Source organism: Formica exsecta, unplaced genomic scaffold (assembly GCF_003651465.1).
Source record: "Formica exsecta isolate Colony F162 unplaced genomic scaffold, ASM365146v1 scaffold120, whole genome shotgun sequence".
Classification (NCBI taxonomy): Eukaryota; Metazoa; Arthropoda; class Insecta; order Hymenoptera; family Formicidae; genus Formica; species Formica exsecta.
This window is the reverse complement of record NW_021848537.1, coordinates 617,676-637,252: the sequence shown is the minus strand read 5'-3', so window position 1 is coordinate 637,252 and position 19,577 is coordinate 617,676. Positions and strand designations below refer to the sequence as shown.

The following is a 19,577-nucleotide window of genomic DNA, read 5'->3' as shown; positions in this document are numbered from 1 at the left end:
TTTCCTCTTAAAAAAAAAAAAAAAAATGTACGTTTGGTATATAAAATTATATTTGGTATAATAAAAATATAAAAATAAAAAACAAAAATAAAAATATAAAAACAAAAAATATAAAGATTAATATAATAAATATAATAAAAATGTATATAGAATCAATTATTCAACTCACAAATATCTTAATACTTAATTTTTTGACAAATTTAGACAAATTTATTTTTATTCTTAAATTTTGATGAAATTATTTTCAATTTAAACATTGACTGATAACCGAAAAGCATCTTGACGCGACAGATAGAGCAAGAAGACAAAGGATTCAGCGGCGAAGGAACATTTGACGTATGCGGAAGGGGGTTAAACGTCGTCGGCTCGAAATTCCCTCGAACGACTTCCGGCAAATTGCTGGGCGAACTGGGAAGTCGGTTATATCGACAGACAGAACGAGAGGAAGAGAGCGTGGGCACGAATGCGCGCTAAATCGAGGGGTTTAGGAGCCGTAGACGGCCGGATGCGCGGTCGCTCCCTCGATGAATATTAAACTCGCTCTCTCATCGTCCGAAAAGACGTACCGGCGAATTTTCCAAAAAACCGCGCGATCCAACTGAATCCTAATAAGCCATCACGACGATTCTCTTCGCGCGCGATTACATCGTTCGAAAAAATTTTATCTTCTTATTTTCTTTACAGAAGAAATAAAAGTGAGTGATTTTTTATATTTCTTATTCATCATTATATATTATTTATTTAATTATACGTATTAATTTTTTTGTAATAATAATGCAAAATTTAAATTTTAAAAACATTATTATTTATATATTTTATATCATAAAATTTATGATTGGTTTTTTAAAAGACACATAACAATAGCAAAAGCTGAATAAATCGATTAAGAAATGCATCAAACATTTTATATTGCGATATTAATTAAATTATTGCTTCGACAAATATAAAATAAAGCAATAAAGGTGTTTCTTTTGATTCTTTCATCAAAATTGCAAAAATTTGATAACGACGGAATATGATTCATGTCTCCGGCCGGGAAACACTGGTGCGGCATTAAAAATCGAGGTGGATCGCGCACAACACTTTTATTCGGTTTTCCGCCGAGACCAAAAGCTCGCGCCGGAAAAGCGACTGACTGCCCGGAACCGATCAGATCCGACAGCGGCGGACTTTAATTGAAATTCCGAATCGATAACGGTTGCGGACGCTCGATACACCCCAGCTCTGTTATCTCGCGTCGGGGATGATATCCGCATCGACGACTTCCGAGAAGAAGTTATCAATCCGTTCGAATAAGCGAAGAAATTTTTCCCTCGAAATGCAAATAAGATAGCTGTGTATTTTTGAGAATCCATTTTGAAAATATTTTATCTTTAAATATCTCTCTCTTATCTTCCTAAGTGTTCTGATTATCTCTTATCATATCTTGACGGATATTATGCCCGCTATAGTTTTAGAGAGCGCGTGATTTGTGTATTTTTATATTTATATTATAATTTTTATATTTATTTTTATTCGCGCATATTTTATATTCACCAAATATAGAAAACAGATATAAATATATATAAATTGCATAAAATATTATCCAGAATTATGAAGAAATTTTGCACGCTGAAAAAAATTCAGAACGAGAAGGTCACCGGGGGATCTTTCGTCCTATTCTGCGGGAGATCTCGGCACATGACAGTATCATGACGAGACTCTTTGACGTGGATATCGAAAGCGAATACCGTTTTGTCAGCGTCAGCGATTGACGTTTCGCAACGTTTTTCGCGACAACTCGTTCCCTGTTCGAGCATTTGTCCCCTCTCGTGTCCTCGCTTTTATTTTGAATAGAAGCTTCAAAGGCCAGTCTCTTTCATGAATTCAGTCGAGTTTTTTATTTTTTTTCGCAGCGACAGCACAAGTGGATCGATTTGAACGAGCACGGCTTTTCGATTGATGCATTTTCTTTTTTTCTTTTTTATCGCGAATGTTTGGAAAAATTTAATTGCTTCCTCGCCCTCATTTTACTAAATTCTTCAAGCAAATAACATTTCTCGATATATATTATAGGTAATACAAAAAGTTTAGAGAAATAAATTTGACATAAAGATATTTAAATTTTATAAATTAAATTAATAATGTCGTTGTTATATCGAGTAAATTATCTTGATATCATCTCATATTTGTTTAATTAATAAAGTTGCAATCACATGTATAGACGTATAAATTATTAACGGTTTATAAAATATAATTTTATAAATATATTTATAATTTATAAAAAAATATATCTTTTATGTATTATATATAATATTCCATTAAAAAGTTCTCTAAATGACGTTCCAATCTCAATCTCAACATCGTTCGTCGTTATCTTGTTATCATTACATGCGGCATCTTGTTATTAAACGTCGAATGGAGACACGATGGGATGCCTTTTAAGCTTTTAATATAAAGTTGATGCATGAATCCCATCAGCTTTATTCCAGAATATCCTACTTACCGAGTACGGCGAGAGTGATGTCGCCTTCCAAAGTAGTTGTGTCGTTACGTGCCTGACAGGAGTATCGTCCCGCATCCGAGGCTCTCATCTCCTGCGTGTAGATCGTTTGATTCGCGCTCTCGGGATACAGAATAAAGTGACTCTCTCCGCCCGGCCAAGGATACGCCCTGTTATCCTTGTACCTGTAACAAAAAAAAAAGTAATTTAAATATATTAAAAATATATATTAATGATAGATATATTAATAAATGTATTAATAACATAAATATACGAATAAGTGGGCTGATTTTCAAAAAAAAATATTAACTTGATATATGCAAATAAAAATTTCAAAAAAAGAAAAACGATGTTTCTCATTGGAATTTATTTATCTTTAAAATAAATTATTTTTAATATTAAAAATATATATTAATGATAGATATATTAATAAATGTATTAATAACGTAAATATACGAATAAGTGGGCTGATTTTCAAAAAAAATTATTAACTTGATATATGCAAATAAAAATTTAAAAAAAGAAAAACGATGTTTCTCATTGGAATTTATTTATCTTTGAAATAAATTATTTTTAAACATGAGATTTAAATTTCTTTTTCGTCTTATTTTTTCGTTATTAAAAATATAATATTTTTTCTCGCAAGAATTATATATTTTTTTTTGTTATGAGAAATTATCTCTTTATGTTTCTGTAAATTTTCTTGAAGATTTTTTTTCGGGAAACGAGGGTGAAAAGAGTGCTCTTACGGAGATTTTGAGAACGATAAAAAAAAATGGGGAAAGAAGCGGGATATTTTTCATAGAAACGATAAATTATCGCGACCGATCGTCGTGAAACACGTCGCACTTAAGAACAAGCCCGATATTTCCGGGACGAGAATATCGATGGTTGTTCTTGAGAGCATTCGTTCCGCCGTAAAGATAAAAGTCGAGGGAACGAGCGCTCCTCGACAAACACTCGAAGTAAGGGAAGAATCAAGAGCATTGAACCGTTCGCGAAAATAAATCGTCCGTACTATACTGCCACCACAATCACTCGGTTAATTTATCGTTGTTGCTGCAACTGTATGTGTGTATGTCTCTATTATGTGATACTGTATAGTTATGCATTAATAGCACCTTAATATAAAATATTTATTACAAGAGAGCCAGGATAGTTTAATGATGAAATAATTATAGCATAGCTTTAATGATATGTAATAATAATGTATTCACATATAAATAATAAGTACATAATAAAATATTAATAATGTAATCGTTAAGATAATTACATTATTATATTTCTATTGTTATGCCATATTTTTTCTCATAATAAATATTTTATTTTACGATTATTTAATTTTTCCTTTGCAATAAACGCGCAAGATTTTTTCTCGTAATAAACATAACTTTTCTCCGTTTTTATTCTTAACTTTTTGCGAGGGTTGTATTTTTAATTCCTGCTTCGTGTTGAACGATCCTCTTACGAAAGCAAGGCTTCTTTTGTACTTCGTAGCAAGGATCGAGGGAATCGACGGGCGCTTTCGCGAAAGGGAAAGAAAACCTCTCCACGTAATTCAGTTTCTAGTGCACTACGCAAATTCACTTTCGTTTTACTGGCGGATCAAAGAGACATCCGCGCGATCCTGCAAACTTAGGCTGCTCACAATCTTCGAATCCTTTATATATACCTGCTTTTCCCGAATGTAACAGTGCGAAAAAAATCTTTAAAACTATTTAAATATCTTTAAAACTCTCTAGTCTGTAATCATCAAACTAATCTGACATTAAATTTTAGATAATAAATCCTAGATACTGAATTCGTGAACTTTAAGATTCTCGAATCTCAGATTTAAATTGCGTTCATTAATAATAAACATTTAATATCCGGATATTAATTTACTTAAATACTTATGTATTTTTTACTAATTTTTTTTAAATCTCATATTTTAGCTACGTTAATTGATTTAATCAATAATTTTATTTTGTTTCAATGGCGACAAATTTTCGGCCTTCACACATCTTCACATAAGAAAATTATTAGTCCATTATATCCATAAAATTTTTAGACGACAATTCTCGTGATGATTTCCATCGTTGCAAAGTTAATAAAAAATTTTAATAAAAAATAAAAGATTTTTAATAAGCCGAACGATTCGTCTTTCTGAAGCAACTACAGAAGAGACGATCGGCAATCTCACCGCTGCCGTTAAGAATTCCTTTATTAAAGCTCTTCCTGCATCGGCAGGACTTCTTTTACGAGCTTCTGTTACGAACGCACTTTAAATAAGAATTTTTAATAAAGAGAGCCATCCTCCCCGCCCCCCTTCCTATCCGCTCATCCGCGACCGCTCGTCTCTTTTTGCCAGGATAATTCCGAACTGATTCGGATCTTAACGAAGATTCCGCTTCGTAGCAAACTTCCGAAGACTAATAAAGACACCGAAACATTCTGCATCTGAGGACGACGAAAGTTCCAGGACTTGCGGGACGCGAGGATCGAAAGACGTCAATATATGAAAGCAGGATGAGGTAAGATCCTTGAATCTTCAAGATGAATCAAAGCACGAAAATTTTGTAATACAGAAGTCTTAAAATTAAAAAAAGAAATAAGAGAGATAATAATAAAAAATAAGAAATAAATAAAAAAGAAACTTGCGAAGATATCATAATGGAAAAAGATCGCCCTGGAAATTCTTAAATTTCTGAATTCTAATTTATTTAGAAATCTAATAAACTGTAGATTATTATATCCTCTCTTAAAATCACACTATTGGATCTCTGGATCACGGAATTTTGGAATTTTGGCCTTTTTAAATATTTTAAATCTTGAACTTTAAATTTTCGATCTGTAAAGTGAAAATTTTAATTTCTTAAATTCTATAAATTTTTAATTTCGAACTTTAAAATAATTTTTCTAGAGTTGTGTTTATCTAAGGATAACCAAATAAAAATTTCTATTAGAAAAAGAAATGGAAGATAAAACCAAAAGTATTTGGTCGAGATTTTCCGAAAATATGAGAATTGCTGAATCGCTCGATTATCATCGGCAGTGTGCGATTTGTAAAAATAACCGTTTAATTATTATTGTGCTCGTATACTGTGCTGTTATCGGATCGCGAATTATACTCGGTTTAAATTAAACCCCGCAGTTCCAATATGGGGCGCATTCTGAAAATGTTCAGGGATCACTGGCTGTCCTTAATAGCCTGAAACACGGTCGGTTCGCGTAATTAACGTCAATTTTATTTCGATGAATATTTGTCTGCCGTATTTGTAAAATTATTGCTGATTTCCCTTCTACATTTTAAAACCAGTTGACGAATTAATTAACAATTCATTATCGATAATAAATGAACAAAGAATTCATTAAAAATATAATAATTGATAAAAACAATAACAGAACCCAATCAAATAAATAAATCGCGATAGAAATGGAAATTAATACTAATGGCAATCAAATAGCGATCGGAATAGAAGTAAATTAAACAGTAATTAGATTAAAATTGTTATACATTCAAATTTCAATAAATGAGAATTTTCGTGTCACTAACTTCTTTTCTCAATCAAAAGAAATATAATTATATAAAAAATAAAAATAAAAAATCTACTAAATAAATCAAAATATTTATTCTTGATTTATTTAAAGTTTTAATAGTATTTACATATCTACGTAATATTACAATATATATCTCGTGTTTTTTTATGCTTCTAAAATATTATGTTAATATAACATAAAATTTTTATACATTTAATTTCTGATCGTATTTTATCGTTTGCAAAATATGCTTGTAATGTAAATATATATACAGGGTATTAGAAAAGTCTGGAAACGGTCAAATATCTCGTAAACAATGAATCAAAATATTTATTCTTGATTTATTTAAAGTTTTAATAGTATTTACATATCTACGTAATATTAGAATATATATCTCGTGTTTTTTTATGCTTCTAAAATATTATGTTAATATAACATAAAATTTGTATACATTTAATTTCTGATCGTATTTTATCTTTTGCAAAATATGCTTGTAATGTAAATATATATACAGGGTGTTAGAAAAGTCTGGAAACGGTCAAATATCTCGTAAACAATGCATTTTAGAAAAAAATGTTTCAGACAAAAGTTGTATGGTTTCGAGGGGGACATAAGGTGTTGTTATTAATTTGACCTTGAATAGTTACTTGAAGGTCACGTGAAGGTCATCTTCAATTTTTTTAATGGAACTGCCTACTTTTTATTGCATATTCTTGTAACTTATCTCGAGAGCTTTTCAAAACACTATAATAAAGTATTTTTTCATTAAGTACTTTTTGAGTTATTTTATATTTTAATCTGACATATTTTGATATAAAAATTAAAATATTTCGTAAAATATTTAGTTTTCGATAATCTTACCGTAATACTTCACGTGACCTTCAAGCAATATGTATATATCTTACGTCAGTATATTTTAACATAAACAAATTTCGCATTACAAATTCGTGATGACGCGCGTTCGTTTGCTGAATAATTGCTCGTTATCCTCGTCGCATGAAAATCGCAAACGGCTTCTATTCGTTTGATCGTAACTCTCGAAACGGTACCCAATTTTTTCGCCGGCTGATTCATTGTTACAATATAATTGCCTGTTATCCTTTGTCCCCTCTCTCAGACAAAAAAAAATAGTCAACCAAAGTCTGCCATAGCGCATTTAATTATTTATTTACACCGAGCCGAGCAAAGTCCATTTTTTTGTATCAAGATAAAGTGGACTTTAGGATAGTTTAGATTCACGATTTGCAGTTACGTATCGAGTTAATTCGCCGTAAATTCGCCGATAAATCGCCATAAATAAAAGGTCAACCGGTTACATCGAGCGTGTCTCAGTCACGTACGCGAAAACATAGTTTTAACAAAGATTTCGCTTGATAATAATTTTCGCCAACTCTCTGGAGTCTCGATAGACGCTCGATTTGCGCGAAACCGTTTTAACGAGGCGTGGAAATTTTACGCGCCGAAAATACACCCGGCGTATAATTCATAGACCTCCTCTCGCCGTCGAGGTAAATCGTATAAACGCGGCTCGTTAATTCGACCCGATGTGTTTTAGCCGAGCGAGCTAACGCAAAATCGCAAATGACGAATTACATAAATTAACCATCGAGCAGAATGAACGATTCAAACAGCATCTTGAAACGACGCCGATTGGCGATTCGCAAAAGGATAACACGCGGAACGCGAGCCGAGTTCTTAAGAGCACTATCGTAAATTATTTTCGGAATCTCCCCTCTCTCCCTTTCTCCTTGTCGTGCGGATGAGAGATAATTAACGAGTTAATCGACCCGGTCACGGGTCAAATAACCGAAAGGAAATATGGGGAGGATTAATTCTTTTTCTAAGAATAAAGAGAGAAAAATGTAGTTCGTTGAAATGCTATGTGGACAACAATTGGCGAATTAATTGAATCTGTCACGGTTAGCGCTTAAAAGAAATATCTTCGTTATTAATTAACTTATCTATTATATTAATTATAAAAATAAATATAAATATCATACACAAAATTATATACAAAGCACAATTGAAAAATTAATAAAGTTATTCATCATTAATTATTTCACCACCAATTATTAATTGGAGAATTAAATGTAATATACATATATATGAAAGTATTTTCTTTTATTTTTGTATTTGCCATTAACTCGATTATCTATAATTTTTCGTCAAATTATATATATATATATAATTTGATATAATTATATATATATATAGTTTGATAATTTATATATATTTGATAATTAATATATATATAATTTGACGAAATAGATCTCAAATATAGCAGAAAAATAATTATGGATAATCGAGTTAATGACTCACACAAAAATAAAAGAAAATACTTTCAGGAGATATTTTCCAATTTAATTGCAAATAAAACGAATTGAGTTTCTTCGAGCACAATCGTAAATAATTCTCAGAATTGATAGAGAAGTGATCGCCCTTCTTTTATTTCTTTTTATAAATTAAAAAGGTACCATTGTAGTGTAAAAGTCAAAAATACGGAGATAGATAATTGGAGAAGATTAATTTAATGAACCAAGGTTATAATTGTCCGAGAGGAAAACACGTCTATTAGAGAATTAAACGTAGCGCGATATCACGGCCGACGTTGAATCGCCCGATCAGTTCAAGCCACGAATAGATCGTTTGCTCTAAGTTCTCGCGGCGTCAGATTTACTTTCATTAGGGAAACGAGAAGCGGGACGCCCGGGACGCGCCGACGAGGCATGAATTTCGCATCCCGCCTCCCGGATTTCGACGGATTTGCGCGCTAATTAAGGCGCGCTCGCTTCCATATTTAACGCTCGCGCATTGACTAAATGTCGCCGAATTTCTCTTCAGTCTACTGTTACAGGTTTATATACGGCGAAACATAAATCCTTCAAAAGCGAAGCATGCGCGCGAGAAATATCGACCTTTTGTCAGTCGGCTGTCAAGGAAAAGAAATAAATAAAAATTGTTTAATTCCAAGTTGTTGAGATGTAAAAGATTTTACAGAATAAAGTTATATCTCTCTCGTTTGAAATATTAAATAATTAAAAAACTAAATAAAAATGAAAGTTTTTATAAAGTACAGAGAGAAATACATAAAACTTGAAAATAGAAATTTGACGAGATATTGATTGCATTAAAAAATAGAGAAAAAATACTAATAAAAAAATAAAATAAAAATAATATAAAATCAATAAAAAAGAATGAAAAATGGTAAAAATAGATAAAATATTTAAGCGATAATAATTATTACGATAATCAATTAGCTTTTAATGAGAAATAATTACAGACTCTCTCGACATTTCTTTTTTCCATTTTAGTTTTCGGCGATTTATCGCGTAAAATTCCCTAATGAACATTACTGAACAAGAGTACGGGATCGAACAATCTATAAAAGCACTTATCCTGCCGGTCGCGAACACCCGCAGCAACCACGAATTAATCTCACCTAATCGCGAAAATAAAAGAAGCGCCGTTTCCGGAAACGGAAGATCGAGCGTCCGGATCGTGAGATGGATCTTCTGGGCCAACGATCGGCGGTGGACGGTGACTCGCCCCGGGATATTTGGAACGAATCCTTCGTCCTTGCCAAAGTAGGCAACCGCCATTTGTCCGTTTCCGTGGCTGCGAATCGGCGGAGAATGAGAAACTGGCGCAGGGCAGGGCGAAAAGGAAGGGGTAACAGAGGGAAAGGACGGCTGGCGGAACTGTGGAGTCGACAGAAGGACGATTTCCTAATTTCGGATTCTCCTGCTGTGTCAGGATGACCACTAGAAAGGACTCTCCCCCGTCCTCCTACGATCTACCACCCCCGCAAATCGCCGATGGCTTACAATTGGATTTCTCAAATTTCGAGAGAATGTTCCACTTTGAAATTAAACTTGTAAATTCTTGCATGTGTGAAAATGTGCGAGAATTTATCGATATAAAGATTTCCATTCGAACACTTAAATCTTAATTCAAGTGGGACTGATAACTTTTTATACGGTAAAAAAATTGTATGTAACTGGAAGAATTTTCTCATCGAAAAATTCTGAATATATAAATAAGTATTTTCAATTTATACATTACTCGATATAATCTCGTGAAAAAAAAAAAAATTTATCCATTTATCATAACTCCGTTATTAATAAGATAAAACAAGCTATATCATTATCTTTTTTTTTTTTTTTATATTCCATACATTTCTCCAGAAATCCAGGAATTACATACATTTCTCCAGAAATATCTTCAATAATAAAGAGAAGCATCGCGAATCCTTCGTCTTGCGTAGGAAACAGAAACTATAAAAGGGAAGGGAGGAGAGAGACCAATACCGCCGGCTGGGTGTATATCTCGAGACGACATTTGCGTATTAAGAATCCCGGGCGTATATCGATTTCCCATAAGGACTTCCCTGAACTCGTCGACGGTCGGCGGGCTGGCTTACCTGGAAACACTCGGGCCACGTGGCCTCGAGGAATCGATTGCTTTATTACCGAGTACAGCTAGTAGTGGGTGCCACACGCCGAGACCGGGGACACGAATTTATCGCGCTGTGCGGGGTGGCCGCAGTTTCTGATTCTGCGAACGCGATTATAAACGAGAGTCCGCCACGAGAGAACCGCCGCCGCAAAACGGTGAACATGATCGGAAAAAAAAAAAAAAAAAAAAAATCCGCAAAGCTTCGACGAATGAACGTTGGGTCTTTGGAAAGGACCGATTTGTCGCCTTTCGACTTTATCAGAGAGCTGTCCGTGCCGAGAAAAGTTTCCGAACGAAAGTTTTCAATCGACGACGATGTATAAATCTGAGAAAAAAATATATTTGAAATTTTTCGACAATTTTTTTACTTGTGTTAACGCGAAGAAGAAACGGGAGAGCACTCCGATCACGGGAATACCAACTTCGACTAATGTTTACGTCGATCTTAAAAGGAGATTGCGCTGCGTCAAAAGTTATGTTTTTGGAAAAATCTCGGATACTTTCCTGTAAACCACTTCTGTAAAGCACTCGTATTTCGCTAACAAGCAAAGTAGGAAATCGATAGAGGAAAGAAAGATTTCTTCCGAGAAGAGAGCAACTAGTTTGACGAACTTTTTTATATAAAAAAATGTCACTGCATTTGTTGTCAGTTGCGCTGACGCGATATAAAGGGTGTAAAAATTAATTGAATTACTTGATCGCGCGTTTAAATAAAGCACAATGACAAGAATACTTTGATACATTCACGTGCTATAATATTTTTGGGTTATTATCTATATGTAGTTATATAGATACTAATGTTAAATTGAAACGACGCGAGTTTATAATTTTATTTTCTCAATTCTAAAACGAGAGTTTGGAGTTAAAAAGACAGGCAATGTATCTTCTAATATAAATTATTTATTGTTCTCGAATTATTTCTTATCAATTTTTTGAATTATTCTATAATCTCTTGGAAAATTTGTGTTTTCTTGTTAAAAAATATGCCTGTTAAAATTTTTGTGTTAAATATTTAACATATTCATTTAACATATTGCTGTTGTGTTAATTGAACTCAAATGTTGAATTATTAAAATAACTGAAAAAAACAAAAATAACACAATGTGCACATATTTTTAATTTTACACAATAGATATGTTCCGTAGTATTAGCGATAAAATTTATTTGTTAAAATTTATAGGAAAAAAATGTTGATTTTATTCTACAATAGAAGTGAAAGTGACTACAGATTGTCAATAATTTCTTTTTCCAAATTAATTTTATCGTAATTTAAAAATATGCTGATTTTATACAAAATTTATTTCAAATTACTATAAAGTTTACATTCACTTTGTGTTGAAATCGGTTGAAATATTAACACAGTATTAGTGTCACTATTTAACATATCCATATCATTAAATTAAATTAATTTTTAATTTGATTATCATTTTAATTATCGTTAAATTAACACCAAAATTTGTGTGGAATTTTTGGGACATGCGATTTATGTTAAATTTAAGCTAAATTTTTTCCAACGATGTACTTTTATTTCTCCCTACTTTGTTCTTGTTCTGTGACAGTTTGTATACCTCGTTCTGGTTTTTATTGTTCTTACTTTGTTCTGTCTCGCTCAGAATGCGAGGAATCGACGAGTAAAGTTGACGTAAAACATCGCGACGCGACGCAATGTGCGTATGTGTATGTAAAGTTCCGGTAGAAGGCAAGCTTCTCTTCCGGAAAATTTCCCGGGGACATAGACACACGAACTGTCCCACCGAGCAAGTTATCCCGGTAAAACGACATCCGGAAGGGGATGAGGTCAGTCGGGGTTCGCGTGAGTTCGATGGCCGTTCAATTCCGGAAATTGAAAAAGACGACGCCGTAGATATGAGTAAGTGCCAAGAAGCTTATACTTTTCACTCGATACCGAAGCCAGTTTACAGCCAAGATTCTTATTTTTCGATTCACGTAGAAAAATATTTACACATTTTCTATTCAATTTATGAAATTATCAAATCCAATTCAATAAATTATAGTGTACTTTGTATCAATATCTTTTCTAAAAAGCAATCTCGCTAAAAACATTGATTTCAAATCAGTTCAAGAGGGAACGAGATGGACACATTGAACACCCTGTGTATATGTATGTACATATACAAGAGCATTTAAAGTATTACAAGCTATTATCTCTGAAAGTACAGATTATAGCAAAAAATGTTTCAGACAAAAGTTTTTTGACACGAAGAGGGACATAAGAAGATGCCATTGGTTTGACCTTGGATAATCGTTTGAAGGTCACGCAAAGGTCACCTTTAATTTCTTAAATGAAAACCCCCATTTTTCATTGCATATTCTTGTAGCTTATCTCGAGAGCTTTCCAAAACACTATAATAAAGTATTTACTCATTAAGTATTTTTCGAGTTATTTTATATCTTAATCTGACATATTTTGATATAAAAAATAAAATATCTCGTAAAATATTTAGTTTTCGATAATCTTACCGTAATACTTTTATGTACAGAATAATGAGACAAATATCAATCGGTATATAAAAAAAAATAATTAATAATATATATGTGTACTTTCAGAGATAATAGCTTGTAACACTTTAAATGCCCCACCATGTATATGTGTGTGTGTACGAAGCTGAGCTGCTTGAATACCACAATGTGGGCGTACGTGCATTTCTGTTTGGATAACTGCAGCTTCTTTGCAGCAAAAGCAAGTCTGACGTCACAAAGTCTTTCCGGGAAAACTTTACGTTTCGCCTTGACATCCATTCGTCGTCGGCTTCGAGGAAATTTCGAGGGGGGAAAAATCGATTCCCCCTGCGACAGAACGATATTTGTGCCTTGACCGCGCACGAACCGCATCGTTCGGCTTCGGTGAAATAAATGCGGGGAGAAAAGAAATGGAGAATATAAATGAAAAATAAATGGAAGACAAATGGAAAACAAATGGAAAATAAATGAGGAAGGATATGCTGAACGGGTGTAAAATAAATGACGACGGATGAAAAAACAAACGTAGGAAACTGAATGAACGAATGTGAAGAGAGAACAAATTGGAAACAAATGGAGGACAGGTGTATAGATGAAACGACGAGTAAATGGAGAACAAGTGAACAACGAATGTAGGGAACAAAGAAACTGGCAAATGGTAAACAAGCGGTGAATGGATAAATAAAGGGGAACTACATGCGCAAGAAGCAAGCGGTATATGAATAATCAGATCGTGTCGATGAAAAAATTCAAATGAATATTTAATCCTCGAACGTCGCACCAGGAATCTGTTAGATTCCAATTAGTATCTTCGCGTATATATTTTGAATATAAAATTTAAATTAGAAAGAGATTTTGAATATAATTTTTAAATGAGAGAGAGAGAGAGAGAGAGAGAGAGAGAGAGAGAGAGAGAGAGAGAGAGACTTTTTGTTCGCACGATATGCCATCATTTTGTATTTTGCTGCCCCAAAATTGCTACGTAAGTGAACAAAGAGAATTTTAGATCGCAATGCAAGGAAAAACAACAGAGAGTTAATATTAAGGATGAAAAGAGAGAGAGAGAGAGAGAGAGAGAGAGATAAGCAAATAAAAATTCGAGACGATGTTTCGGAAATTCGACATGAATTCAATTTCCATGACGAGGCCGCCAATTTATTTAACCATCGGTCTCTCCCCCTCTTATATCCGATAAAATTGCTTTCCTCCCCCTCCTCCCTTCTTCATATCCACCCTTCATCTTCATGTAACCTTTCCCGCGCCACGATATACTAATTCGACCCTTGCCTTCTACGCAATTACTTTTGCCCGGATGTGCCCTTTAAATTTGGGGAAGATTAAGGAGGTGAAAAAGAAAAATTCTCATCATGTCATTATCTTAATCCTGGATATTTATCCTCCCTTTCCATCTCTCGTTATCGTTACCGTCCGGTCAAGACCTGAGCCTGCGAGAATTCATCGGGATTATCATCGTCAAAATATTGTTTTGTCCATAGTCACGATTCCGTATGTGTTTAAAATAATCCTTTGCTTTTAAGCCAATTGTTTTGGATCGGCACGTTTAATTAAATATGTAAATAATATAATAAATATATACTAATAAAATATATAATCGATATAAAGGTATACTGTTTTAATATATATGGAACATTTTATCATCGTTATTATTCTCATCATTTGAAAATATCAGAACTATATATTGTGTTATCATGCTTAATGCTCGGTCAACAATTACTGAATATTGTGTCAATATTACAGCCATATTCGTAACGATGCCTCTTCACTTCAATACGTAATAAAATATTAATGTTAATAACATTAAAACCTTTTTGACATGTGTACCCTATAATAATGCAAAGTTATAAGAGAATTATTTCATTTCGGAGATAAATATTATATTCGATATTGCTATTTTCCAAGAAGCGCGCATCTTTCATCTACGAAGAATAAAAACAGACTTTTATTATAATAGATGTCATCATGGAATCGCGATACTCAATGTTTTACCAAACAAAAAAAAAAATAAATAAAAAAAAATAGAGGAGGTATACTACAATAAAAGAGACACGAGTGTCAGTTTTTATCGCTCGTCGCGGTAACAAAGAACAAAGTGCACTTGGTACTATCGGTTAAAACAGCGGTTCTCAAATATCGAACTTTCCCTTTGAAACTCGATACCAATTCTCGTTGTACCTTTTCTTGGTTAACCTTGCGAATTTTAGCCTATAATTAAAGACGGACACTTTGGGGCAAATTGTAGCGATCTAGAAAATGTAACAATTTTTTTTTTTTTTTTGAATGTATGATTTAAACCAAATTTAATATTTATTTATTTATTTATTTATAATATAATGTTATATAATATATATATAAATTATTAAAGTTATATTTTTTAAATCGCACTTCTCTTCTCAAAGAATTCTCGAATGAAAAACCTGCGGATTAAAGGATTAATTTGGACCGCGAGAGCTCTAAAAGGACTGCCAACCAACCGATCGCCGTCGCTTTTCCGGGCGTTATTTATTGAGATATCAGCTGGCGATGGAAAGGATAATTAAAATAATATTTCCTTTTTGCGGCGAAAGAGAGAGAGAAAGAATCGATTGAGCCACCTCCCTTCCGAGTCCGCGGTTCACCGCGTTTGATAAAACCTTTCTTTTATTGTCGCTGAGAAAGCTCTTTATATTATTGCGAATCGCACGCAGCCGGTAATCGCTTATCAATCGTGAGAAAATTGCCAATGCTTCAATTTACTTTGATCGATCTAACCTTTTGTTGCTTTATTACACTAAAATATTACGCTTAATATTTGAGATTTTTTCTTCTTTTCTTTCCTTTTTTTTTCTTTTAGTTCAAATATTCAATTTTAAATTTGATGTAATATTCAAGATTTCGAAGATTTCATGTCTAAAATACTATAGATAAAATTGTTACGACAGTGCTATTTAAGTTCGGAAAAATATTTTTAATGCACAAAAATTACGTGAGAGAGAATATATATAAATGTCACGCAATAAAAGATGACGATAAAAAAATGCCAATGAAAAATATTTAACGATGATCAAATCGAGTTGATCGTTTCATGGAAACTCGGATTCGATACAGAATACAATCGCGATTTGACAAGATACGATTCTCTTTCCTTCTCTTCCGCCCGTTTCTTCAAATCTTCAATTCGACTTTCATTCTACTTTCAATCTGCTTTCATTTTACTTTCGTTCTATCTCGCATCGAGTCGTTCTTTTTTGTCCTCGAAAGGGTTAAGGTCGCGATCGACATCTCGCGGCTCGAGCGGAACAACAAATAACATGCAAGTCGCCCGAGAACTTTATTTCACGGACAGCAGCATTTTAGCGGAGCCGCGATCGATCGCGTTCGACATCGACGTCGACGGATTTCCCGGAAAACCGATCGTTTGCAGTCGCGGCAAATTGCGTCCATCCAGTTCTACAATTCGAAAACAATTTGCATCTGGATCTCTAGCTGCCACAGACGTCGAGAGTGCCAAATAGACACTTTTATATCACATGACACGCGTCATGTGTGCGTAACATTGTAAAGAAAATAACTATGATCAGTAAAGTAACAGCTCTAATATTTATTTATTTTTATTTCTTGACGAATATTATACATAAAAAATAGGCTAAAAATTAAATAATATTTAACTGTCAAATATTAAATATATCGTTAAAGCAATTTCCAATCAAAATTATGCGCATATTATCGCAAAGTTCGGCATAAAAATTATTTATAATATAAGAATTATATCAAATATAATTCTTTATTTTTCTCTAATGGAAAATATGTTTAACACTCGTAAATCAAAATATATGTCAATAAAAAATAAAAGCAAAATTTTATAATAATTTTGTTTAATAGGTGATGATATATACGTAGAAAAAAAAGAGAGATTTTAAGAGTGTAAAAATTGTTTAAAAAAGAGATGTTATGAGAAAACTTGAAAGAAGTTTCGCTGCGTAGAAACATCCGTCTTTAGAAACATCGGGGAAATTGTTCGCGCGAACTCGTCGAGAAGAAAAAAAAAAAAAAGATTATACAGTTACAAGTGGTCTCTCCCGCCACGCGACTTTTTCTCCTTTATCGTTGCTTTTTTTTTAATCGATTCCGCGAAGAAAAAAGTGGAAGATTGTCCGGCAGGTAGGCCGCTTCGAAATCGATCCGCAGTATATAACTAGAAGCGCTTGTCTTTCCCTCCTTCCAATCGCTATCGCCACCCTCTTCTCTCTATCTCTTCGTAAAAGATGCATTTCTCTTTCTCTCACTCTTTTTTTTCCTCTCCTGTCTATCGAGAGAAAGAGAGAGAGAGATAGAGAGAGTTATAATTTCGGCGAGCTCGATTTTCCGATGGTGGAAATACACGAAAATGGACATTATGTCGATCATCGCGAACAAAATGTAGGGACCATTTTTAGCATGTCAGAAAAATTGGACTCGGCAGATTGCACCGGGCCCCGCCTCATCCCATCCATCCATCTCCGCCGCGAATAAATATGTATATCGGCGAACGGATAGAATCGCGCGTGGCATTTTTCTCATCTCGCGGCGCATCGCATCGATTCGATTTTGAGAAAACGCCAATATCCGGTCCGCAGACTATAACATGCCGTCTCGCTCTATTTAGTCTAGTGCTTTAAGTAAGATGAGAAACGCGAGGCGCGCGTGTTACGAGAAAAATGAGAGGCAATAAAGTCTTTTTCTTTTTCTCATTAAATTGTGGAATAATAAAAAAAAAATAGGAAAAAAGAGAGAGATGGAAAAACGTTTGAGGCAAAATTTAACAAGGATTATTAAATTTATAATTTAATTTCGATAATTAGGTCACATGCAAGTTGAATTTTCATAAAATCAAACGAGAAATTAGACATTTTCCCCGAAACTGAATCAAAACCTTTAATAGTGTTTATAAATAAATTAATTATCCGGAGATACTTTTTTTCTAAGAGATTTTATGAAAGCGAGATCGATGACCCACCCGTGTTTCGTGTCGCCGTTGAATTCATTAGTCGAGCGGAAAAGCGAACAAAAGAAAACGGTCGAGGATTCCGGGAAGGGAAAAGAGAGCGCGCTATTAAAGAGTATTGCCACGGACTCTAATGACATCTACTTCGTAATTGCGCGAGCGCTCATTAACGAGGCCGAAAGGGGGCAAAAAAGGATCAATTGTGTGTCCGAGTGTTCGCGATTCCGACGATTTTCGAATTCTTGAGACTTCAAGATCGCTAAAATTGCCGAAATTTAACTGTCAATCTCTCGACGCGACACTTTCCGAAATAGCAGGTGCTAAAATTCTCTAATGGAAAATTTTATAAAATTTACGATTCTTTCTCTCTCTCTCTCACTACATCATTTTGGAGATGATAAATTTTATAAAAACCTATCCATAAGCGATTTATTAATATAACGGATGCGACGGTTCTCCAAATATCAGGCACTTTAACAGCGAAATGGAAATATAATTTGCAAATATTACGAGACAGCGTATTTTTCGATTGATCTCCAAAGCGTTATTAAAATATTTTTGTGCACTTTGTAAATTATATTCTTTGAAGATGATAAATTTTATAAAAACCTATCCATAAGCGATTTATTAATATAACGGATGCGACGGTTCTCCAAATATCAGGCACTTTAACAGCGAAATGGAAATATAATTTGCAAATATTACGAGACAACGTATTTTTCGATTGATCTCCAAAGCGTTATTAAAATATTTTTCTGCACTTTGTAAATTATATTCCTCCACTTAGTCCTTTGTGGACAAAATCCTATGCGTCATTCCAGTTTTCTCTCTCTCTCTCTCTCTTCCCTTCATCTCTCTCTCTCTCTCTCTCTCTCAACCCCATCCCCTCTTCTCTCCCTAGGATCATCGAACCGAGACACGCAATTTTCCCGGCTTCACGCCCGTGTGTCGCGGAAACCGCGGTGGAACGGAATTTCCGGTCGCGCAAGAAGCCGCGCGCAAACATCGCCATTATAAACTCGCGCTACGCGATAAAAAAACAAAAAAAAAACAAAAAACAAAAAACCGCGGTATCCTCCGTTTTCTGCTACTCCACCCCTCCTCCCCCGCCCTTCTCTCACTCAGTTCGAGAAACGGATTTGCACGCTTGACCGGACGTTTTCGAGATCGCAATCCTTTTTCTCTCGCGATGGGAAAACGAGATCGGGAGAAATCACGCGCCACGACGATCACGACATGACAAGGGACGGAAAGAATGTGGTGGCGAGAGGGAGGGAGGGAGGGAGGGATGGGGGGAAGTGGATGGAGTAAATTGCGAGGCGTGGACGGGAAAGTGACGTCGCTAATTGGAGCGCGATGCCGATCCCCGTAATTGCGTACGTACGCGTTTCGTTTTGTTTTCTCGCGTGAGAAACACGAGCGTGTCTTGTTGATGACCCCGCGAAGGGTGCGGGAGAGGGAGGAGGAGATGGAGGAGGAGGAAAGGCAGGATTCCTCAGGGGGAAGGATAATATTCGGGGGATATCGATAGAGCGGCAGATTTAAATCATCTTTGAGAGAGAAGCTGGTGTTATAAAATATTTATGAAATAGAACTGTGATTATAAAAACGTCGACGTCCCTTAAAATAAAAATTAAATGTGTGTAGGAAAAATATTAT

General features: G+C 34.3%; 1 protein-coding gene across 1 annotated transcript in view; it reads right to left on the bottom strand.

Annotated features, from left to right (window-relative positions):
• LOC115243788 (single Ig IL-1-related receptor-like) overlaps positions 1 to 19,577 on the bottom strand; it is a 224,776-nt gene that overhangs the window by 86,974 nt on the left and 118,225 nt on the right. Inside the window, exon 2 of the mRNA XM_029821025.1 lies at positions 2,486 to 2,667. Coding sequence (XP_029676885.1) covers positions 2,486 to 2,667 — 182 coding nt within the window. The remainder of the gene's footprint in view (positions 1 to 2,485; positions 2,668 to 19,577) is intronic.